The sequence below is a fragment of the Carassius carassius genome, unplaced genomic scaffold (assembly GCF_963082965.1).
Source record: "Carassius carassius unplaced genomic scaffold, fCarCar2.1 SCAFFOLD_64, whole genome shotgun sequence".
NCBI classification, from domain to species: domain Eukaryota; kingdom Metazoa; phylum Chordata; class Actinopteri; order Cypriniformes; family Cyprinidae; genus Carassius; species Carassius carassius.
The window spans coordinates 350,298-375,951 of record NW_026775161.1 but is presented as its reverse complement, the minus strand read 5'-3'; the positions used below and the strand labels follow the sequence as shown (position 1 = coordinate 375,951).

Here is a 25,654-nt window from a genome sequence, read left to right as displayed (position 1 = left end):
AATCGATACTATTAGAGATAAAATTGCAACCATTCAGCCGTCAGCTACAGTATCACATCAGACAGTGCACTATAGACCCCCTGAGGAACAGTTCCACTCATTCTCTACCATAGGAGAGGAAGAATTGTATAAACTTGTTAAATCATCTAAACCAACAACATGTATGTTAGACCCTATACCATCTAAGCTCCTGAAAGAGGTGCTTCCAGAAGTCATAGATCCTCTTCTGACTATTATTAATTCCTCATTGTCATTAGGACATGTCCCCAAAACCTTCAAACTGGCTGTTATTAAGCCTCTCATCAAAAAAACACAATTTGACCCCAAAGAACTAGTTAATTATAGACCAATCTCGAATCTCCCTTTTCTGTCCAAGATACTAGAAAAGGTGGTATCCACACAATTATATTCCTTCTTAGAGAAAAATGGTATATGTGAGGATTTCCAGTCAGGATTTAGACCGTATCATAGTACTGAGACTGCTCTTCTTAGAGTTACAAATGATCTGCTCTTATCATCTGATCGTGGGTGTATCTCTCTATTAGTTTTATTGGATCTTAGTGCTGCGTTTGACACAATTGACCACAACATTCTTTTGCATAGACTTGAATACTTTGTTGGCATCAGTGGAAGTGCATTAGCATGCTTTAAATCGTACTTATATGACCGCCATCAGTTCGTAGCAGTGAATGAAGATGTATCCTATCGATCACAAGTGCAGTATGGAGTACCTCAAGGCTCAGTACTAGGGCCGCTACTCTTCACGCTTTATATGTTACCCTTGGGAGATATCATCAGGAAACATGGTGTTAGCTTTCACTGTTATGCTGATGATACTCAGCTCTATATTTCTTCGCAGCCCGGTGAAACACACCAATTTGAAAAACTAATGGATTGCATAGTCGATATAAAAAACTGGATGACGAGTAATTTCTTACTGCTAAATTCTGAAAGAACAGAGGTGTTAATTATAGGACCTAAAAACTCTGCTTGTAATAACCTAGAACACTGTCTAAGACTTGATGGTTGCTCTGTCAATTCTTCATCATCAGTTAGGAACCTAGGTGTGCTACTTGATCGCAATCTTTCCTTAGAAAGCCACGTTTCTAGCATTTGTAAAACTGCATTTTTCCATCTCAAAAATATATCTAAATTACGGCCTATGCTCTCAATGTCAAATGCAGAAATGTTAATCCATGCATTTATGACCTCAAGGTTAGATTATTGTAATGCTTTATTGGGTGGTTGTTCTGCACGCTTAGTAAACAAACTACAGCTAGTCCAAAATGCAGCAGCAAGAGTTCTTACTAGAACCAGGAAGTATGACCATATTAGCCCGGTCCTGTCAACACTGCACTGGCTCCCTATCAAGCATCGCATAGATTTTAAAATATTGCTTATTACTTATAAAGCCCTGAATGGTTTAGCACCTCAGCATTTGAATGAGCTCCTTTTACATTATAATCCTCTACGTCCGCTACGTTCTCAAAACTCAGGCAATTTGATAATACCTAGAATACCAAAATCAACTGCAGGCGGCAGATCCTTTTCCTATTTGGCGCCCAAACTCTGGAATAACCTACCTAACATTGTTCGGGAGGCAGACACACTCTTGCAGTTTAAATCTAGATTAAAGACCCATCTCTTTAACCTGGCATACACATAACATACTAATATGCTTTTATTATCCAAATCCGTTAAAGGATTTTTAAGCTGCATTAATTAGGTAAACCGGAACCAGAAACACTTCCCATAACAACCTATGTACTTGCTACATCATTAGAAGAATGGCATCTACGCTATTATTTGTCTGTTTCTCTCTTGATTCGAGATCACCGTGGCCACCAGATCCAGTCTGTGTCCAGATCAGAGGGTCACTGCAGTCACCCGGATCCAGTACGTATCCAGACCAGATGGTGGATCAGCACCTAGAAAGGACCTCTACATCCCTGAAAGACAGCGGAGACCAGGACAACTAGAGCCCCAGATACAGATCCCCTGTAAAGACCTTGTCTCAGAGGAGCACCAGGACAAGACCACAGGAAACAGATGATTCTTCTGCACAATCTGACTTTGCTGCAGTCTGGAATTGAACTACTGGTTTCGTCTGGTCAGAGGAGAACTGGCCCCCCAACTGAGCCTGGTTTCTCCCAAGGTTTTTTTCTGTCACCGATGGAGTTTCGGTTCCTTGCCGCTGTCGCCTCTGGCTTGCTTAGTTGGGGACACTTCATCTACAGCGATATCGTTGACTTGATTGCAAATAAATGCACAGACACTATTTAACTGAACAGAGATGACATAACTGAATCCAATGATGAACTGCCTTCAAATCTCATTTTTGCATTATTGACACTGTTTTCCTAATGAATGTTGTTCAGTTGCTTTGACGCAATGTATTTTGTTTAAAGCGCTATATAACTAAAGGTGACATTGACATTGACATTGACATCTCTGTTCAGTTAAATAGTGTCTGTGCATTTATTTGCAATCAAGTCAACGATATCGCTGTAGATGAAGTGTCCCCAACTAAGCAAGCCAGAGGCGACAGCGGCAAAGAACCGAAACTCCATCGGTGACAGAATGGAGAAAAAAACCTTGGGAGAAACCAGGCTCAGTTGGGGGGCCAGTTCTCCTCTGACCAGACGGAACCAGTAGTTCAATTCCAGGCTGCAGCAAAGTCAGATTGTGCAGAAGAATCATCCGTTTCCTGTGGTCTTGTCCTGGTGCTCCTCTGAGACAAGGTCTTTACAGGGGATCTGTATCTGGGGCTCTAGTTGTCCTGGTCTCCGCTGTCTTTCAGGGATGTAGAGGTCCTTTCTAGGTGCTGATCCAGCATCTGGTCTGGATACGTACTGGATCCGGGTGACTGCAGTGACCCTCTGATCTGGACACAGACTGGATCTGGTGGCCACGGTGACCTCGGAACAAGAGAGAAACAGACAAATATTAGCGTAGATGCCACTCTTCTAATGATGTAGCAAGTATATAGGGTGTTATGGGAAGTGTTTCCGGTTCCGGTTTACCTAATTAATGCAGCCTAAAAATCCTTTAACGGATTTGGATAATAAAAGCACATTAGTATGTCATGTGAATGCCAGGTTAAAGAGATGGGTCTTTAATCTAGATTTAAACTGCAAGAGTGTGTCTGCCTCCCGAAAAATGTTAGGTAGGTTATTCCAGAGTTTAGGTGCCAAATAGGAAAAGGATCTGCCGCCTGCAGTTGATTTTGATATTCTAGGTATTATCAAATTGCCTGAGTTTTGAGAACGTAGCGGACGTAGAGGATTATAATGTAAAAGGAGCTCATTCAAATACTGAGGTGCTAAACCATTCAGGGCTTTATAAGTAATAAGCAATATTTTAAAATCTATACGATGCTTGATAGGGAGCCAGTGCAGTGTTGGCAGGACCGGGCTAATATGGTCATACTTCCTGGTTCTAGTAAGAACTCTTACTGCTGCATTTTGGACTAGCTGTAGTTTGTTTACTAAGCGTGCAGAACAACCACCCAATAAAGCATTACAATAATCTAACCTTGAGGTCATAATTGCATCGATTAACATTTCTGCATTTGACATTGAGAGCATAGGCCGTAATTTAGATATATTTTTGAGATGGAAAATGACGTTTTACAAATGCTAGAAACGTGGCTTTCTAAGGAAAGATTGCGATCAAATAGCACACCTAGGTTCCTAACTGATGACGAAGAATTGACAGAGCAACCATCAAGTCTTAGACAGTGTTCTAGGTTATTACAAGCGGAGTTTTTAGGTCCTATAATTAACACCTCTGTTTTTTCAGAATTTAGCAGTAAGAAATTACTCGTCATCCAGTTTTTTATATCGACTATGCAATCCATTAGTTTTTCAAATTGGTGTGTTTCACCGGGCTGCGAAGAAATATAGAGCTGAGTATCATCAGCATAACAGTGAAAGCTAACACCATGTTTCCTGATGATATCTCCCAAGGGTAACATATAAAGCGTGAAGAGTAGCGGCCCTAGTACTGAGCCTTGAGGTACTCCATACTGCACTTGTGATCGATAGGATACATCTTCATTCACTGCTACGAACTGATGGCGGTCATATAAGTACGATTTAAACCATGCTAATGCACTTCCACTGATGCCAACAAAGTGTTCAAGTCTATGCAAAAGAATGTTGTGGTCATTTGTGTCAAACGCAGCACTAAGATCCAATAAAACTAATAGAGAGATACACCCACGGTCAGATGATAAGAGCAGATCATTTGTAACTCTAAGGAGAGCAGTCTCAGTACTATGATACGGTCTAAATCCTGACTGGAAATCCTCACATATACCATTTTTCTCTAAGAAGGAATATAATTGTGAGGATTGTCACACAGACAAACAAACAGAGAGACAGACAGAGAGAAAGAAGGACAGAGACACAGACAGACAGACAAACAGAGAGACAGACAGACAGACAGAGACAGACAGACAGACAAACAGAGAGACAGACGGACAGATAGAGAGATAGACAGACAGACAGACAGACAGACAGACAGACAGAGACAGACAGACAGACAGAGAGACAGGAGGCTTTAGCAGAGGAGCTCTGGAGCAACACAATCAGTCTATGTTTATATATATATACACTAACACACACACACACACACACACACACACACACACAGTTTATATACTCCATATACGGGTCAGTTTTCATTTACACTTCCTGAATTAACAATTTCAATGGATATTTCTAATACTTTCTTGAAGTTACCATCAAAACATTTGTCAACATTTCTTATTTTTCACAAACACTGATGTTTACATGCACATTGAATTTCAGTCTGAATGTGCTTTACTGACATGAAAAATAATTGTTCATTTATTTTTTACCAAGCATCTGTATTTTAGCTGTGTCCAGAAAAAAAATAGTTCTAAACAAACAACATACATAAAGCCACAGCATCTGGAATTATATGTGCAGTATAAGTGTTCCTGTGGCTCAGTGGTAGAGCACTGCATTAGTAGTGCAAAAGCTTGTGGGTTCAATTCTCAGGGAACACACATACACACAGTTGTATAGCCTGAATGCAATGTAAGTCGCTTTGGATAAAAGCATCTGCTAAATGCATAAAAGTGTTGTTCCCAGTTTAATGGGTATTATTCATGTGTGTTTGAGAGAGAAAAAAATGCTTCAGGCATAGTCTGTATTTCTAACAGTTGTATTTGCTTATTTTTGGTAAGGACAGATTTGTGTGTGTGTGGTTTCGATGTGCTGTACATCTTAGGGAAACACCCTTGGGCAAATTAATTAAGAAAACTGAAACAAATAACTAAAACATTTGCACAATTCTCAGAATCAGTGGCATGACAGCACAATCCAGTAATCATTTACGAAGCCTCAGAAGAGCTGAACCTGAATTAAACCAAACATTAAAACATTAATGCGCTGCCGTGGTTTAGTGGTTAAAGATCTGGGCTGATTTCCAAAAGGTTGTAGGTTTGAACTCTTTAAATTCTTCTAAAAACACTGTTTTGTGCCCTTGAGCGCAGCGCTTGACCCCGGGTTTCTCCGGGAGGAACGGACCTGCGGGAAAGTCTGATGTAAGGCACTCAGATGAAAGCTTCTGGAAATGAATAAATGTACATTCTTTTGCTCTGGTTTATCTGCTCTTCTCATGAGGATTGTTAGATTTGCAGAAAGCACTCATAAATATGGGATTCCCATCTTTCTGAAGCCAAACTTGATGAGTCCTGATACTGTATGTTGTGGAGTCATGGAAAATACAGCGGCGGAAACTTAAGAGAAAGGGTTTATTCTGGAGAAGAGCACGAGTCCCTAGAAAGCGTCTGCGGTCGGTGCGGTTGGGAATAAGAGTTTCGCTCTGAGCCTTACTACAAGTATTCAATACGGTTACAACTAATTACTGCAAAACCAATATAAAATCTAGCTAAATTGTGAAAGTGAAGTGACATTCAGCCAAGTATGGTGACCCATACTCAGAATTTGTGCTCTGCATTTAACCCATCCAAAGTGCACACACACAGAGCAGTGAACACACACACACACACTGTGAGCACACACCCGGAGCAGTCATTTATGCTGCGGCGCCCGGGGAGCAGTTGGGGGTTCGATGCCTTGCTCAAGGGCACCTAAGTCATGGTATTGAAGGTGGAGAGAGAACTATACATGCACTCCCCCCACCCACAATTCCTGCCGGCCCGGGACTCGAACTCACAACCTTTCGATTGGGAGTCCGACTCTCTAACCATTAGGCCACATTAGGCCATTGTGAATATGATCCCACTTTATATTAGGTGGCCTTGAGTGCACTTTTTTATTTAAATTAATAATTTGGTACAATAAACTTATTGCATACATACATGTTTTTACATTGTACTTATATGTTTAAAAATACCTATATGATATTAATTGTATTGAATCCATAAAGCAATGTTGGAAGTGCTTTCAATTACTTGATACATTATTTAGTAACCAAATAATACACACATTCGTTTTATGAGGGTTGCATTTTACTAAATAAAATGATTTAATAAATACCTGTTTACAAACAGCAATTATTCAGATGTACACAGGACATAGTTTGAGGGTGCACATGTAATATCTGAGGAAGCACAGAACCATGATCTCTATATGGAGAACAAGCCGAGAGAGTCGTGGTGGTGCCCTCTCGTATTACAGTAATACACTCTTGACATTTGCCATTAAATAATGCCCAAAACTGCCTCGACTGTACTATGAAAATGAGAATAAAGTCATACAAGCTGCAATTCATTTATTTTTGGTTGAAATGAACAGAAACCATCTCATGTTTTTCCATGGGTGCTCGATCATTTTTGTGGGTGCTCAGGGGCTCCAGATTGGTGCCTGTGGGTCAAAGGGTCAAATTTGATGAAAATACTCATGTTCTTTCTCTCTCTCTGAAGGGAAAGAAGAATCGGTGGCCACCTTCAAGGGGAACGAGTTCTTCTGTTACGATCTGTCCATGACTCCCATCCAGAGCAGCACGGATGAGATCACGCTGTCCTTCCGAACGCTCCAGCGCAACGGCCTGATGCTTCACACCGGGAAATCTGCAGACTACGTCAACCTGTCTCTGAAGAGCGGAGCCGTGTGGCTCGTCATCAACCTGGGCTCCGGCGCCTTCGAGGCGCTCGTAGAACCGGTGAACGGGAAGTTTAACGACAATGCTTGGCACGATGTTAAAGTCACGCGAAACCTGCGACAGGTAAGAATGAGCACTCGCTTCTTTAAAGCGTTTGTGTGGATATTGATCTCTAACAGATACGCTGGACATCGGGAATCACTGTGGAAAGGGCTTGATCTCACATCATTGGCTGGAAACATTGTGTAAACGATGGCCTGAGAACAACAGTGCTTCCCAATGAGTGGTGTGTGATTCCTGACAGGTCTGGGAGCAGCGCTGGGTGTTTTCTTGTTAGACCTGATCCAGAACGATACAGACCCATGTCTCCTGCTTCAGGACTTCATTATGGGCACCTTAACTTAATGTTCTGTTCAGAGAAGAGTTGCTCGACAGAAATTGACTCCAACCTAATGAAGTCGGCAGTCCTTAGGGGTCAAGAGTCCCGGTCTTGTTCTACAGGCTGAAATCAAGGATTTAATGATCAGACCTGATTGCACTTTACATGTCCGCATTGACAAAGACCAGAAACGGGTATTAACAGAGCAAATAACAGCACACAACACTGAATGCGATATGGAGAAACACTCACAGAATGCTTGGCTCAGCACAATGGCATCATTTATTAAAGGAGCTTCATTAGTCCTGACTCTGATGTCTCAGCGAGATGCTTCAGTCACACGCACATAATGAAAGTTCATGGACAGAAACATAAATGAGCTTCACACACTGTAAAATACATGGATAGGCGATTCTTCAGCTATATCCACTTTTGTGCTTGTAAACTGCATATATTCCAGTTAGCATTTGTTGTGTCCTAACTACAATCTTAAAATCATATTTTCACATTTTCTGCAAACTTGCACCAAATTACAGCTGGATTGGAAATAGTACACATTAGAAATAGTGATATTTATGATTATGATTTATCTCAATCCTATCTTAAACTAGCTTTAGAAAAATAAATCTTTTAATAGGTCAGATGGAACTTATGTTAGCTTTATAATTGATGTAAAGATTTATTGTCTATAATTCAGTATGAACAGTTGTTTCTATGCTGTGACATGTTATGTTGGAGGGTCTTTTTTAGCTTTTTTAAAGCACTTTGGTCAGTTTTAGTTGTTTTATTGGTGTTATGTAATGTTATGTTTTTTTTTTGTTTTTTTTTAGATTAAAAATGTTAGTTTGGAGTAGGTAAAACAATAAAATTATTCAAAAGATGAAGGAACACATTTTTAGATTGACCTTCATATAAAATGAACTGAAATCAACTGCTGGGACATGAGTGTTTGTATAGCTGAAGAAATACCCTTACACTCTTGGTTTCTTTCCACGTTTCTGACACACACACACACACACACACACACACACACACACACTCACAGATTGAATAAAAGTGAAGAATGGTTCAATACAGCTCCTGTAATTGGCAGTTGCAGATAGCGTTGTGGAGATGCGATCGATTTCACTTACGCTCCACACTCATTCTGCCTCTGCTCTGGTAATTGTAATTGGAACAAATGTCTTGTCACCTGTAATAAGAGCGATTGTAATTGGCTGTTGTGGCATGAGGGTGTGTCCGCTGTAGTAATGCCTATTGCTATTGGCTGATGGCGTGAATCCAGAGAGGAAACAAAAGGAAAAACCTTTTGTCTGCCACTGAATTTAATTACACACTCGAGTCTTGGGTTCAGAATCACTCTTATGAAAACAGCTTGAGCAGCTTTGTTGGTTTATGCTGGTTTAGCTACCCAAAACTCTCTCAAATCCAACAAACCAAGACCTGCGGACCTCCTCAGGCTGCTTTTTACAGAGGATTTAATGGAGGATTTGAGCCGAACGCACCACCAGACACAAGAGAATACATTATACATGAAGATGCACATTAATGAGTGTTTGAGAGTCGCATTTAATTCTAGACGTCTTAATGAGAAAGTAAAGATGCACAGGATTTGTGCAAGGAATTTGGGGATAGCAAATATTATTAGCTCAGTGTAAAAGCATAAAGAATTAACTGGTAAGACCCACTATGATAAAAAAACATCAGTCTGTGTGTGTGTGTGTGTGTGTGCAGGGCTGTCTGGAGTGAGGTCACATCTGTTAGGGGAGTAGCCACTCAAAGATTTGCAGCACCCAGTTCTCTCAGGTTTTCCTAGCAGTTCAATGTCAGCAATTGTTCATAATTGACCAACACAAATAGAAATTATAACAGCTAGTAAATCTGATAAAAGACTGATATTGCGGCACGTGTGCAGCAGTGTACAGCGCTTCATTTGGGTACAAGAAAACAATTTAAAATAGAGTAGAAAAGTGCAAGGTTTCTAAAAATAATGAATATAGTATAATATATATAGTAATGTGAGTGTTCAGGCAATAAAAAACTTTTTTGCACCAAACTTACAATCTGTTATGTCTTTAGCCAGCATTTAGCCAAACTTAACCAGCTACCCTTTAAACAAACCTTGTTCCATTAGCTAAAAGTTCAGTGCCCATAAAGATACTAAATGATTAGTAATCGCTTATAAACATTTGCAAATGATGAATAGTTTCATCTTTAGATTGGCTACTGCAAAAACATGAACAAATAATTAATAGATTATTTGTAAAGATGTGTAAATAGAGGTCTACACAACAAACACAGATCATATGACATAAAAGTTATAAAGTGTTACCCAACATTCTCATTTCTGATTGGCTGCTAGGTGTCATGTAACTCCTCAGCGTGAGAAACACAGAGGGGTGTGGTGTGAGAGCGTGTGTGTGTGTGTGTGTGTGTGTGTGTCAGAGGTGGCTGGTTCATCGATCAGATTCAGACATACACTGACCTCACATTTACTCAAAGCTGTACCTCAGATAATCAATAGAGTAACTGTGACATTCACAAACACAGAGGAGGAATTCTCCTCTAAAGCGCTGAGTGTGTGTGTGTGTGTGTGTGTGTGTGTGTGTGTGTTTGTGTGTGTGTGTGTGTGTGTGTGTGTGTGTAATAAAAAACTGTTAGAACGAGGGAAATAAATAAATGAAAATCAATGTAATAAATAATCAAATGCAAGGCTGCAGCACAACATCGCCACCTGGTGGTGAACAGTGAAAGTGCTCATATGTTTCTCCACTTCCTGTCTTTAGTGCCAATCCAAGCTCTGAAAACAAACACATCCAAGATGCAGGACAGATCTTATTAAGATACTTTTGATTATTAAATCAATCATGAAAGTCTTTGATAAAAAATAGGCCAATATAGACTTCCTTTTCTACTCAGTGTTTACTGTATATTTAAATGTTTAGCAGTGTTATGATGAACTGAAATCAAGTGTCATGTGCTTCTCTGTTCACTGAGAGAAAAACAAAAATGTTTTCCTACTCAGTATTTCAGTCTTGATTCCAGTACAAATATCTTAAGCCAGGACACATTTACTGGAGAAGTGGAATGACTAATTCTGCCTACAGGGTCAGAAAAATCCTCTTACAGTTTTATTTCGATTGCTAAACGACAGTGAGCACATCTGGAGCTACATGTGCAAAACTCTAACTACAGTCTGCACTAGCAACAATCACCTGAGCTAAACAGTTCACATCACCTGCAAAACTCATTCCAAGGAACACAACTCCTAACACATGGCTCAAAACAGACTCAGTGCAGCCAAACAATACACACAACCCTCACTGAGATAACACACACTGTCACTCGGAACACACTGAGAGGAGAAACACTACACACAACCCTCACTGAGATAACACACACTGTCACTCGGAACACACCGAGAGGAGAAACACCACACACAACCCTCACTGAGATAACACACACCGTCACTCAGAACACACCGAGAGGAGAAACACTACACACAACCCTCACGGAGATAACACACACCGTCACTCAGAACACACCGAACGGAGAAACACTACACACAACCCTCACTGAGATAACACACACCGTCACTCGGACCACACCGAGAGGAGAAACACCACACACAACCCTCACTGAGATAACACACACCGTCACTCAGAACACACCGAGAGGAGAAACACCACACACAACCCTCGCTGAGATAACACACACACCGTCACTCGGAACACTCCGAGAGGAGAAAAACCACACACAACCCTCGCTGAGATAACACACACCGTCACTCGGAACACACCGAGAGGAGAAACACTACACACAACCCTCGCTGAGATAACACACACCGTCACTCAGAACACACCGAGAGGAGAAACACCACACACAACCCTTGCTGAGATAACACACACCGTCACTCAGAACACACAGAGAGGAGAAACACTACACACAACCCTCACTGAGATAACACACACTGTCACTCGGAACACACCGGGAGGAGAAACACCACACACAACCCTCACTGAGATAACACACACCGTCACTCAGAACACACCGAGAGGAGAAACACTACACACAACCCTCACGGAGATAACACACACCGTCACTCAGAACACACCGAACGGAGAAACACTACACACAACCCTCACTAAAATAACACACACCGTCACTCGGACCACACCGAGAGGAGAAACACCACACACAACCCTCGCTGAGATAACACACACCGTCACTCGGAACACTCCGAGAGGAGAAACACTACACACAACCCTCACTGAGATAACACACCGTCACTCGGAACACTCCGAGAGGAGAAAAACCACACACAACCCTCGCTGAGATAACACACACCGTCACTCGGAACACACCGAGAGGAGAAACACTACACACAACCCTCGCTGAGATAACACACACCGTCACTCAGAACACACCGAGAGGAGAAACACCACACACAACCCTTGCTGAGATAACACACACCGTCACTCAGAACATACCGAGAGGAAACAGTACACACAACCCTCACTGAGATAACACACACCGTCACTCGGAACACACTGAGAGGAGAAACACTACACACGACCCTCGCTGAGATAACACACACCGTCACTCAGAACACACCGAGAGGAGAAACACCACACACGACCCTCGCTGAGATAACACACACCGTCACTCAGAACACACCGAGAGGAGAAACACCACACACTCCCCTCGCTGAGATAACACACACCGTCACTCGGAACACACCGAGAGGAGAAACACCACACACAACCCTCGCTGAGATAACACACACCGTCACTCGGAACACACCGAGAGGAGAAACACCACACACAACCCTCGCTGAGATAACACACACCGTCACTCGGAACACACCGAGAGGAGAAACACCACACACGACCCTCGCTGAGATAACACACACCGTCACTCGGAACACACCGAGAGGAGAAACACCACACACGACCCTCGCTGAGATAACACACACCGTCACTCAGAACACACCGAGAGGAGAAACACCACACACAACCCTCGCTGAGATAACACACACCGTCACTCGGAACACACCGAGAGGAGAAACACCACACACAACCCTCGCTGAGATAACACACACCGTCACTCGGAACACACCGAGAGGAGAAACACCACACACAACCCTCACTGAGATAACACACACTGGGAGGAGAAACACCACACACAACCCTCGCTGAGATAACACACACCGTCACTCGGAACACACCGAGAGGAGAAACACCACACACAACCCTCGCTGAGATAACACACACCGTCACTCAGACCACACGGAGAGGAGAAACACTACACACAACCCTCACTGAGATAACACACACCGTCACTCAGAACACACCGAGAGGAGAAACACCACACACACCCCTCGCTGAGATAACACACACCGTCACTCGTAACACACCGAGAGGAGAAACACTACACAAAACCCTCGCTGAGATAACACACACCGTCACTCAGAACACACCGAGAGGAGAAACACTACACACAACCCTCACTGAGATAACACACACCGTCACTCCGAACACATCGAGAGGAGAAACACTACACACAACCCTCACTGACATAACACACACCGTCACTCAGAACACACTGAGAGGAGAAACACCACACACAACCCTCGCTGAGATAACACACACACCGTCACTCAGACCACACGGAGAGGAGAAACACTACACACAACCCTCACTGACATAACACACACCGTCACTCGGAACACACCGAGAGGAGAAACACCACACACGACCCTCGCTGACATAACACACACCGTCACTCAGAACATACCGAGAGGAAACAGTACACACAACCCTCACTGAGATAACACACACCGTCACTCGGAACACACCGAGAGGAGAAACACCACACACAACCCTCGCTGAGATAACACACACCGTCACTCAGAACACACCGAGAGGAGAAACACTACACACAACCCTCACTGAGATAACACACACCGTCACTCAGAACACACCGAGAGGAAACACTACACAAAACCCTCGCTGAGATAACACACACCGTCACTCAGAACACACCGAGAGGAGAAATACTACACACAACCCTCACTGAGATAACACACACCGTCACTCAGAACACACCAAGAGGAGAAACACTACACACAACCCTCACTGAGATAACACACACCGTCACTCGGAACACTCCAAGAGGAGAAACACTACACACAACCCTCACTGAGATAACACACACCGTCACTCGGAACACACCAAGAGGAGAAACACTACACACAACCCTCACTGAGATAACACACACCGTCACTCGGAACACACCGAGAGGAAAAACACTACACACAACCCTCGCTGAGATAACACACACCGTCACTCAGAACACACCGAGAGGAGAAACACTACACACAACCCTCACTGAGATAACACACACCGTCACTCAGAACACACCGAGAGGAGAAACACCACACACAACCCTCACTGAGATAACACACACCGTCACTCGGAACACACCGAGAGGAGAAACACTACACACAACCCTCGCTGAGATAACACACACCGTCACTCAGAACACACCGAGAGGAGAAACACTACACACCACCCTCGCTGAGATAACACACACCGTCACTCGGAACACACCGAGAGGAAAAACACTACACACAACCCTCGCTGAGATAACACACACCGTCACTCAGAACACACCGAGAGGAGAAACACCACACACAACCCTCGCTGAGATAACACACACCGTCACTCGGAACACACCGAGAGGAACACCACACACAACAAAAAAAAAGGTAGAAACTAAAAGTACATACTGTAATTCGAACAAATAATTTTCAGGGCTAATCCTGAAATTGCAATCAGCAGTGTTTGAAATCTCTTCTGTTTTGAATGTGTGCTTCACATTTTTGACAGCAGTGTGTTAGCATTTGAACAAAGTGCTGTAAATCCACAGTGTTGTGCAGGTTGTGGTTAAAGTCGTGGGATAAGTGTATAGAGTTTTGAGAACTGTGTTCAAGCAATGAAAAACGAACTAGAGTTTGGTCCACATGAACTGCTGCTGTGCAGACTGTAGTTAGAGTTTTGCACATGTGACTCCAGTTGTGCTCACTATCGTTTAGCAATCGAAAAAAACTGTAATTCAAAGGGCAAATTATGATTTTCTGACCCTACTGGCATTTATATATACTTGTTTTAAAACTCACTTCATTTTAATAAATTTTTCAGAAAACAAGACTTCATATGTGATATCCTAGTTCAGTATAACAGTTTCAGAGGTCAGAGGTCATGTATGAGCACTAGTGCGGAGGCTTGGGTCTGATCAGGGTCTGGATCAGAATCTGCATCTTTATAAGATCTGTTTGATGTTTTGTAATCACAACGCTCTTTTCTTCCAGGTCTGAGATGGCGACACCGCATGTTTCCTTCTTAACAAGATTTGTTCCTGAAGATGTTGTTAATGTCACACTGTTTAACTCAGTTGTGTTTTTGCCTCCTTTTAGTCATCAGCCAGAGACAAGTGATTTCTCAGTTTGCTCTGAAACCCAAGTCTGGCCCAATTGGCCTGTAAAGAGCCCCGCCTGCTAACAGGCCACACCCACTCACAGGACTAGCCAGTCCGAATGCTTTTCCTCTAGCCCCTCCCACTCCGATCAGACCCTCCCCCGATCTGTCTATTCCACTTTTCCCTTCTTCATGTGGAGAGTGGTTTCGCTAACTCTTGTGTCTTCTTACTAACCCCACAGCTTCAAGCTCTTCCAGTTTCATTTTGATTTTGTGTTTGGTTTTGACCTGTTTGTGTTCCTTTGAAACGACTAACATTGTGTCATTCACTTAATGCAGGCCATCCGTTGTTTTCCGAATTAACTTGCGTACTGACGTACTAACCAAAATAACAATACTGATGTCATGTTTTTGTTTTGGATGACAAATCCTTCAATGAAGAGATTCTGTTGCTTTAGTTCTGCATTTGGATCTTGATTTTCTTGCACTAAAAACACATTAGGAAAAGAAAGAGCAAAGGCCGGTTTAAGACCGCTGCTCTTCAAAAGACCTTTATTGACTTCACGATTTGTCATTATTCTATATATTTTCTTTCCCTTCCCTTGTTTTTTTTTGTTTTTTTTTCCTAAAGCACTCAGGCATTGGACACGCTATGGTAAACAAACTGCATTATATGGTAGATATCATTCTAATTGTCTTCTACTTTGGTTTGCCCTGGATTTTCGTTTCCTATTTCTATTCTGTTTGCTTATACTGACTACACAAATCCCCATTGGTATCAAGGTAGCAATCAGACTGTAGACCTCCACTCTTTTCATTTCATGGTCTCATTCGATCATGGTTGTGACTTTGTTCTGTCCATCTTGCATCTCCGTCCCATCTGAAAGATCTTAGGTTAAATGCTTGAGTCTCGCTCCATGTGATCGTGACCGATTTGTCTGAAATAAAGAAATTTCTTGACAGAGCAAGATAAGAGTATATGTTTAACTGTGGCTGTGCCTCCTCTTCGCTCAGCTTACCCAATATGATTTATTACCCTCTGAACCGATATGAGCGTTGATTTGAGTGATCGTATATGACCCCAGTGGCAGGCAGTAAGGATTTAAGGAACTCAATAAAGCTGGTCCAAAAACAAACAAACAAACAAACAAAATACATTACATACATTCTAATGGTTTCCACTACAAATACCATTACAAACATTACAAACCATCAACTTTTAACCATTAAAACCATTAAAAACATGGACATGTTCCATTAGGATTTAGTGGTTTTAACAAGCCAGATAGAAGATAATAGAAGGTAACCACTTACCAGAAGAAGCCCACAGGGACCACCACAGTTTCTATTAAAACTAATAGGGTACAAAAGGGCTAAAGGTGCCTTTGATATTATTTTCCTCTTAAACACTAGATAGCAGAAAAATGAGGCGTAGCACTTTCCAAAACATCCACTTTTTAAGATGCACATGTATATTTGTCTGATCCTTGATTGTTAATTCTGTGCTAATTTGATCTAATATTTGATGTTTTCTAAAAATGTTGTAGATTTAAGTAGCAAATGTGGGTCTATGCATATATTTTTTAAGACAAATTTCTTCTCAACAATTTTCAGTAATTAAAGCAACAATAATTAAAACAACATTTTTTAAATAATGAAAGAATATGTAAATGTATGTATGGTGTTTGGGGTAAAAATGGCCCTGCTATTGGGCTAAAGGCACAGTAATTAACTTGATAATTAATAGATGGCTGACTTTACCATTTGCTGACATGACATGGTTAGATTCAGATGGCTAATATCATATATTATGTTGGGTGTCCATATTAGAGATAATCAACATGTTTAGAATGAAACCATCATATTTATAAACATGATATTAATCATATCATATAATAAAATATCATTTTTTTGCTACTACTGTAAATATATATTCAGTTATTATTTTATCTCCTTCAATACTTTCAGAATCTTTACTAATTAAAATGATTTTGTTTCTGTATTTTAAAATATATATTTTATATTAAAATATTTTAATGACAGTGTATTTGAATTATTTTATCTTTAAAATAAGCAGAAACTAGTACAAACTTTGCTAAAGTGATTGTTTTGAACAAGTATTAACATAGACATTATTTAAAAATCATTATTTTAGCTGAACTATTTGTATCAGTACTGTGTTACACCTCATACATTTATAAGATTTTAAAACAAAATAAACGACTTGTACGATTTATTTTCACATAAAATCTGTTGCTCCATTAACATTCAATACAATGTATATATTTTTTTTCTGCAGTTATGCCTTTCAGGCACAGAGAATAGCACATTTTTTTCTTAAAGTGTAACTAAACCCCTGCTCAGAGCCTGACTCCACCCACTGACAATATTTGAAAAATGCTGAAAAGTGGGCGGAGCACAGCGGAGATAGAGGGGACGAACCTAGGGCGGGGCTGAGCGAGTGCGGCGTGATCCTGAGACTCGCAGTGACGGATTGATTGACAGCTGCTGTCAGAGACGCTAAAATTGAGAGTGACTGTAATGACGCAAGTAGCTTTGCAACAGAGCGATCATTTGAAGTAGAGGACTTTTCTCCCCCACTTTTACCTGAAGTGGAGGGTGTCGAGGTGTCTGTTCATATCAATTCGAGCCGCTGGCTCAAACTGCGGTCTTACCTCCCGCACCGCGTCGCTTTTCAGCGTGAGCTGTGTGGAGAATCCCATTTCCACCTCCATTGCGTTGGAGAAGCAATCCCGTGTAAAATGCAGTCTGCACACTCGAGCTCTAGGCGGGAACTCACGGTCTTCCAGCCCAAGTGCATGCAACCACTGGTGCCTAATTTTAAAGTCTGCTGGTAAACTATGCAGTCCAGCAGTGCTGTCGCAACCAGCAACACACCTCCGTACCATCCTGACCACTGTACTAAATACAGATAAATCTACGTTAACTTTAAGATCTAAATAACTATATAATTGATATGCTAAATAGATGCTATAATAGTCTATCCTGATCGTTTCAATACTCGCAATTCCAGCTCCTGAGTCCTGACTCACTACAGTGATTTTGATGGTTTTATACTGCCAAGGGCGTGCTAGCTCGTACCAAGGGGCGTGGTGAGCTGGAAACCGCTTACGTCACCTGCCACCACAACATCCAATAGGAAAAATCAACTGCAGTAGCCACCGTTCAACCTGAAGAGGGCAGCACTCAGACGTTTTTACACCATATATTATAGAATTAAAACACTTTATACTCAAATGTCTAAAAAGTTACTTGAATCAATGAACAGCACTAATAAAGCCCCATTCTTATAGATCACTAACTAAAAAAAGTTGGTTTAGGGTTTAGTTACTCTTTAAGGTGGGACTTCAGCCCTGTTGTACCCTAAAAGTCCCATCATAACCAGTAAAACTCACACATTTTGTGATGGGGTCTACTGGTTTTATTTATTTTCAGCAGGGAGGGAACATACTCAGAACAAATCCTCTGAACATTCAGATGTTACATTCCAGTAATGTGTGCAAAATGATCAAATGGAATGTTTGTACAACTGAGGAAAAAAGTGAGGTTTTGAACCTTCAGAAATATTGTTTCTGAGGTATGAGTGTCCTGTTTTACAATCAGTGTTATGATACTGATTCTCTGGTGTTCAGCATCACTGTAGCCTGCAGTCCATTAGCTGATAACCACAGCTCTTTTGACATCTGGCTCACAGTGATGCTTGGCTCTCCTGGAGATTCACGGCCTGGTTCACAGCGGGGAGACCAGGTCTGAAACGAGGGCCAGAAGCCCATTCCAGACCCTCAGATTTACTCAGCAGATCAGAGCCCGACCCGAGCTGCACACTTTTGGGTTTGTTTTCTTTACTAAGTCACGGAGACTCGGGCCAGTGTGAGTGATGATTTCATTAGTGTACATACCCACAGGACAACTAACCTAATTATTAAACATGAACAATTAATTATTACTGAAGCGCAGCAGCCTCTATAACTTCTGATGGAGGTGTTATTGATGCCAGGACGCTTCTCAGCGACAGCGTTTGGCAGACGAGAACCACCTGCAGATCAGTGCTCTTTAATAATTAGTCTTCTTTATAATTAACTTTCATTTCAATACTTTCCTTTTTCGTTTTAGTCTATTTGTTTTGTGCTTTTGTCATTTTTTTTGTAGTTTTTATTTTACATCTGATATTTATATTTGAATTATATTTCAGCTCTATAGTTTTAGTTACTAGTAACTACTAGGGTTGCAAAGGGGTGGAAAACTTTCCAGGGATTTTTGGAAAGTTTCAAACATTTCTGGAATATTTCCGAAATGTACCACCTTTTTGCAAGCCTAAGTAACAGCACTGTTGTGAGGCGTGCGTCGATGAGCTTTATCTTGAGCTGTGGCTCTTCACTGCCTGTCACTGGACTCGTCAAACACAAGGCTCCGCCCACAGCTGCATGGCATGTAGGAAAATTTCTGCAATGTGGGACCTGTGTTCATTAACACTGATACTAACTCAACAATGAAACTCATGCATGACGTCGTTCAGGAAAAGCACTCTGGTCCAGTGATATATGTGTATACTCTATACTGTATACACATATGCATATTTCTGATTGAGCAGACCCTACAGAGATAAGACACACCACCCTTCTGATAGGAATAACTTCACATCAGGGCTCAGTAGATCTGGTCGAAAGGTCAGTGTGATTGACAGCTCCAGATCCTCCCGGTTCGCTCGCATTAGTATGACACTACACCGATCTAATGAACTCTAGAATCACAATATTTCAGAGGCAGAGACAGCTAACGCTGCAGCTCGTTCCTCTCATGTCCACCATCACGTGAGGTTTCCGAGCTCCTCCTGCTGTGTTTCTTTGGTATCTTCAGTACGGTTGTGTGCATGCTTCATCTGCTTCATCCCGTTCCCCGCAGCGAGAGAGAGTCTGCGATGCCCGAGCCGAACATATCTCGGCTTGCACGCAAACCTGTAGACTCAAAGTGCTCATTTTGTTGTGTACCCTCTCATATTTAACCCCTTAATCAACTAAATGTCGCCGATCCTCCATCTGTGGCTGTGTTCTGACTCTCTCCGCCATCGGCTTGCACTCAGCGTTTGCTTTGCCCTTCATCAGCAGCTCATTCCCATCCACATCTTCATCTTCATCTGCTCACTCAACTGCATGGCTTCTTCCCCATGTCCTGACTCTTTTGGATGGTTTATTTTGTTTCTTCTTAACCTCAAAATCCACTAGACATGACAATTTGGACCAATCTCTCTCGTGGAATCAAGTCACAAAGGATTTCACCAATTGACTGATCTACTAATTGACTAAAACCCAAATTCTGTTACTAATCCGAATGGAACCTTTGTTGTAACTGTACTAACAACCATTTTTGTGTCTGACCTGCTCTTCTTTACTAAAGTACTAACCTCCAACCCCACATACGAGCCCCACATGATCTCCGGCCGTCCCAGGCCTCCTCTCCTGCTCCTGACCCCTCCGTCTCACTAACTCCTTCGGCTAGTTTGCTCACGATCTCACTCCACTAGTTCACAAACTGCGTTCAGGGACGTTTTCCAGCTGCCAGCCACCTGTTGAAGGATCCGTCGCTCTCTTGCTCGCTCGCTGTGTGTGCTTCAGTGTCTGTCTCTGTTTTTGATGGGTGAAGGTAAGTGATCTCTGGAGAGCGTTGCTCTGAAGCTCAGGTAAGGACCATCACAGCGGAGTTATTACTGCATACAGTCCGCTCTGGGTTTTGTATTTGGATGGATATTAATTGAAAGTCAGTGTGTCCATTTACATTTGGTTCCCACTATTCTTCACAATATCATCTTTAATGAAGTCAAACAGGTTTGAAATCTTGACAGAATGGTTGTGTGGTTGTGAATTACCCCTTTTTAAAATTTGGTAAATGTTTTCTTGTGTTTTATTCTGACTGTAAAGGTGTATTATTGTAGTGCATTGTAATATCCTGCAGGTTTCATATTTCTGTCTCGAGGACGTTGAATCACTTAATTGTTTGTCTGCAGTAGTGTAAGCTGTTTTGACTGATGGACAGGTGTTGAGTGTCTTTTGAGCTTTATGTAGTCAGTCTCAGTTTTGCCTATGGATTTCAGTTGAACTCCACTCGTGAGAGAGAAAGATCTCAAGGAACTATCTCTGCTGTTTAGTGCCATGATTTTGATTCGATTTTTGTTGTTCAGTGAGTGTTCAGGTTTGATTATGCAATGCCCTCATAGTTTTTGTGAAATAATATATATATATAAGATTTAAACAAGAAAAAAAAAAAGTTGATTTACTTCTATTATGATGGCCCTTTAACGGATACAGTTCACTTGATTTTTATTGAAATAAAGTTTGCTGTAAAAAAACAACACCTTCCTCGAATGCTTTGATCATTATGTGAGTGATGGATGGGCATTGAGAGAGCATGTTTTAAGCTTCTGCATCATTTTCTCTGTGTTTTCAGTCAGTCTGAATCTTTTTTGTACAAACTCTGATGTTGAGATGCGTCACGTGATTGGTTTGTTTTTGGTTATCGTGCCTCTTCATGTGTTTCAGCTCTGTTCAGACTGACAGATGTTTGTCAAACATTATAAGACATTATTCATTGTTGACAAGGTATCAGTTTCCTGGATGCTATAATCAGTGTGTTTGTGTATCAGTGCAATAATAATGCATCAAAACATGAACAAGATGAAGAGTTATTAATACATGAGTCAAACTGGGTCGCCATGATTTTGCCAAGTAAAACATATTCCTGGATCAACATTATTGTCCAAAAATGTAGACTTAACCCTAAACCCAACCCATAGTTTATTCCTAAATTCAGTGGGAAATGATAGCTGATTAACAAGAGTGTTGAAGCACCAAACCCTGATTGTAAGCCTAAAACAGATATTTTCTGAAAAGTTCAAATCTCAATTCTGATTGGTTGATTGGATTATTGTTCCAGAATCAACAAGGATGTTGATCCAGGAACATTTTGTACTTGGTGAAATCACGCTCACATTTATATACATTATAGTCAACATTTTGGGAAAGACACGGAACATTTGAACAGCATGTGGTCAGAAATACATCATAAAGTCAGAATAAGATGGTGTATTTCTCCTGACCTAGACAGGGCAGAGCTGAAAGAGGCTGTAGTTTAGAGAGAGTTTCTCTGTGTGTGATGTGTTCTGACACTGATGGTGTCGTGTGTGTGTCTGTGATGTGCACGAGCTTCTTTCAGACTGATGTGATGGCGATCAGACGTGTCTATTACTCCTCTCAGGTCCGAGTAATGGCTTGTTTGGCCGACTATAAATGAGCTGCCAGCGCTCATCTAATGCAAGCGGCCAGCGATTCGCTGAATCAATATGAAATAATTATTTTATGTCTGACAGGTGATCAATTCTGCCAGATGTATTAGAACGGCCCAAATGACAACAAGATGGAGCATTTTATCAAGGCTAGCCGCTGCACTGTGATATTGTGTCTTCACGCTCAGACTGGTTAGTGTGACACTGCTAACCGGACTCAGTTAACCAGTCAGACTGATCTCTCAGGTCACATGATTCTCCAGAAACCAGCTGATCTGGAGCTGGAGAATCTGAATCATTCAGCACTTTCAGTGAACTGCTGTGTCTTGACACATCTGAAAACCTTCAGTGAGTGTGTTTAAGTTCTGTTGTTTAGCCTCATTTTAATTGCATTTGTACAGAATGTGTTCAGCTTTGATCCTGTCATGCCACAAGGATGGACTGTAACAAAGTTGTTACTGTAGTAGTACTTTGTACTTGTCCTTCTACTTAAGTAATTATGAATAGGCTACTTATAATTTTTCTGGAGTAATATTTTATTAGGGTATCTGTACTTTTACTCTAGTACTTGATTTGTGGGCCACAGCCTGATTATTATAGTGACTATTTGCATTAATTAATTGTTAATTCAGTACTAGTAATTTCATAGTTCTTTTTCTTGAACCTTGACTAGTAGATAATTAATAGTAGTTCTTCAGGAGGTATCACAGAATACAGTATATTAGTTATTGATTAGCTAACTGTTACTTAACATAATCATAAAATTATATTACATACTGATTAGTTAACACATCTTCCTTAGTAGTTAACAGTAGTGAGTTAAGTGTTAATGAATAATCACCTGTTAGTTCTTCAATAATTCTATTTATTACTTATTAGTTATGCAATAAGTAAGAAACAGTATTCTAAAGTGTTACCAAAATATGATACATCATGGCCCAAATATATAAAAATATGGGCAAACCACAATAAAATAAACACTTAAATGTTTGCTTGCTTAAAACAAGAAAAATGGCATTCAAGAGAGGTTCTCTGAGAACATCTCTTATTCTCCTACGCATTTCCATTCAGAAACATGATCTTATTTCAAGGATGTTTAGATAGGATTAGAAAACAACACTAATATTGATTGATTAAGAAGATATTGTGCAATTTCTAAAAGATATCATTCACTTGATTTTTATCAGTGTAATTTATGCATTTGTTTAGCCAAGGTTAGTTTGTCTGCAGCTTAAACCTGGTTAAAGCAGTGGCTAGTAAAGTGAGCCGGTTTGGTCAGTAGTTTAGTCATCGCTGACTGAGGTGAAAGAGACCGTAAACCTGCTGGAGGTTTGCTCATGTTTAAATGAATCGAGTGTTGAAAGAGTCACCTGTGAATTCATCAGTACAAACCAGTTACTATATATAACTATATATAAATGTTTACCTTATACATAGACTGAAAAAGAAAAATATATAGACTATACAAATGTTTCACATAATATTGTACATGTGCAAAGAGGAACATCGTAAGTCAAGCAGCTGGCTGGGGGACAGTGCAAGATGATTTGTAGTGCACGAGCATGTAAACACATCTTACTGAGTCTATTTTGGGATTATGTACATACAGCAGTGCGTGTGAAAAGTGTCTAGTGTGCGTAGAGGAGAATTGCACAAAAGGTTTTCTGTGATGTGATGTGGGGTGGAGGAGGTGAGATGGTCCATGTTTCAGGAGGAGGGGGTTTGTGTGGGGTTTCAGAGGAGGGCGGGGTGGTTTGAGTTCAAGGTTCTCACAGCTTGGGGAAAGAGCTGGCGATCAGTCTGGTGGAGCGGCTCTGATGCTGCGGTACCATCTTCCTGATGGTAGGAGCTGGAAGAGACTGTGGAAGGGATGGGTGAGGTCCTTCACAATACTGTTGGCTTTACTAGAGCATCGTGGGAGGAAAATGTCCAGGATGGAGGGGAGAGGGCACTGATGATCTTTGCAGCCGTGTTCACTGACCGCTGAAGGGTCATGCGGTCAGCAGCACTACAGTTCCCGTACCAGACAGTGATGCAGCTGGTCAGCACACTCTCTATGGTTCCTCTGTAGAAAGTGGACAGGATGGGTGGAGGGACACTTGTTCTTTTCAGTTGGCGGAGAAAGTGTAGCTGCTGTTGTGTCTTCTTGGAGAGTGACATGGTGTTGTTGGTCCAGGTGAGATCCTCAGTGATGTGCACCTCCAGGAATTTAGTGCTGCTGACTAGGGCTGCACGATGTGTCGTTTAAGCATCGATATCGCGATGTACGAATCCACGATAGTCACATCGCAAGATGTGCGATGTAGGCTGTCATAGTTGATCTGTTATTCATTAACTGTACGGCCCGGGCCAGCTGCTCCCCGGCCCTTGACGAATGTGATTCGCAGATTAATTGCACAGCTTAACCATCATAGAGTGAAAGTTTTTTCATTGACAGGACTGAAAAACACATGCAAGTTTAACAGGGCAGAGAGAGAGAGAGAGCGAGAGAGACACAGAGAGAGAGAGCGCGCGCGCGAGAGAGACAGAGAGAGACAGAGAGAGAGAGCGCGCGCGAGAGAGACAGAGAGAGAGAGAGCGCGCGCGACAGAGACAGAGAGAGCGCGCGCGAGAGAGACACAGAGAGAGAGAGCGCGCGCGACAGAGACAGAGAGAGAGCGCGCGAGAGAGACAGAGAGAGAGAGAGCGCGTGCGCGCGAGAGAGACAGAGAGAGAGCGTGCGCGAGAGAGAGAGCGCGCGCGAGAGAGAGAGAGATTTTACAAAAACTTTAATGCACTTTCCAAGAATTAAATTACAATCATAAACATTTATCAATCAGATCATAACAAAGTTCACAAAAAGAAAAATACTACTTAATTTTCAAACAGACAACACAGGGCACTATTGCAACACCAAATATTAACAAAGGTATGGAGATCATCAACAAATTTATAATAATTAAAATCAATCAAGATTCTTGCCTGTACCATATTAAAAAGAAGCTCAACTACATTTTGTTCTACATTATCTTCAATTTTTTTCTTTCTACTCAGATAAATTGCTAGTTTAGCCTTGCCTATGATAAAATTCAACAACTGACATTGAAATCTTTTCTCTCTAGCATATTTAAAACCAAAAATAAACAATTCCACAGAAAAGGTTTCACCACATCTTTCAAAAATATTGCTTAATGACAAAAATAGAGGTTTTAACCTGTGACACTTTGCAAAAGCATGGAAAACAGTTTCTCTTTCATTACAAAACGGACATTTGTCACTACTTTCAGGGTTTATAATAGATACAAAGGAATTAACCGCAATGGCTCCATAAAGGATTTTCCATTGCAAATCTCCAGTTTTCATTATCAATGGTGGTTTATAGAGTGACCTCCACTGAGGTTTTATATCTGCACTCAAATTGAA

The 25,654-nt window shown here is 41.4% G+C and overlaps 1 protein-coding gene across 7 annotated transcripts in view; it reads left to right on the top strand.

Moving 5' to 3' along the window:
• LOC132137490 (neurexin-2-like) overlaps nucleotides 1-25,654 on the top strand; it is a 430,743-nt gene that overhangs the window by 207,525 nt on the left and 197,564 nt on the right. For 5 of the 7 annotated variants that reach the window (XM_059547511.1, XM_059547510.1, XM_059547514.1 and 2 more), the window contains 2 exons: nucleotides 6,920-7,221; nucleotides 15,587-15,631. In XM_059547511.1, coding sequence (XP_059403494.1) covers nucleotides 6,920-7,221; nucleotides 15,587-15,631 — 347 coding nt within the window. The remainder of the gene's footprint in view (nucleotides 1-6,919; nucleotides 7,222-15,586; nucleotides 15,632-25,654) is intronic. The other 2 variants (XM_059547509.1, XM_059547513.1) reach the window with 2 other exon arrangements.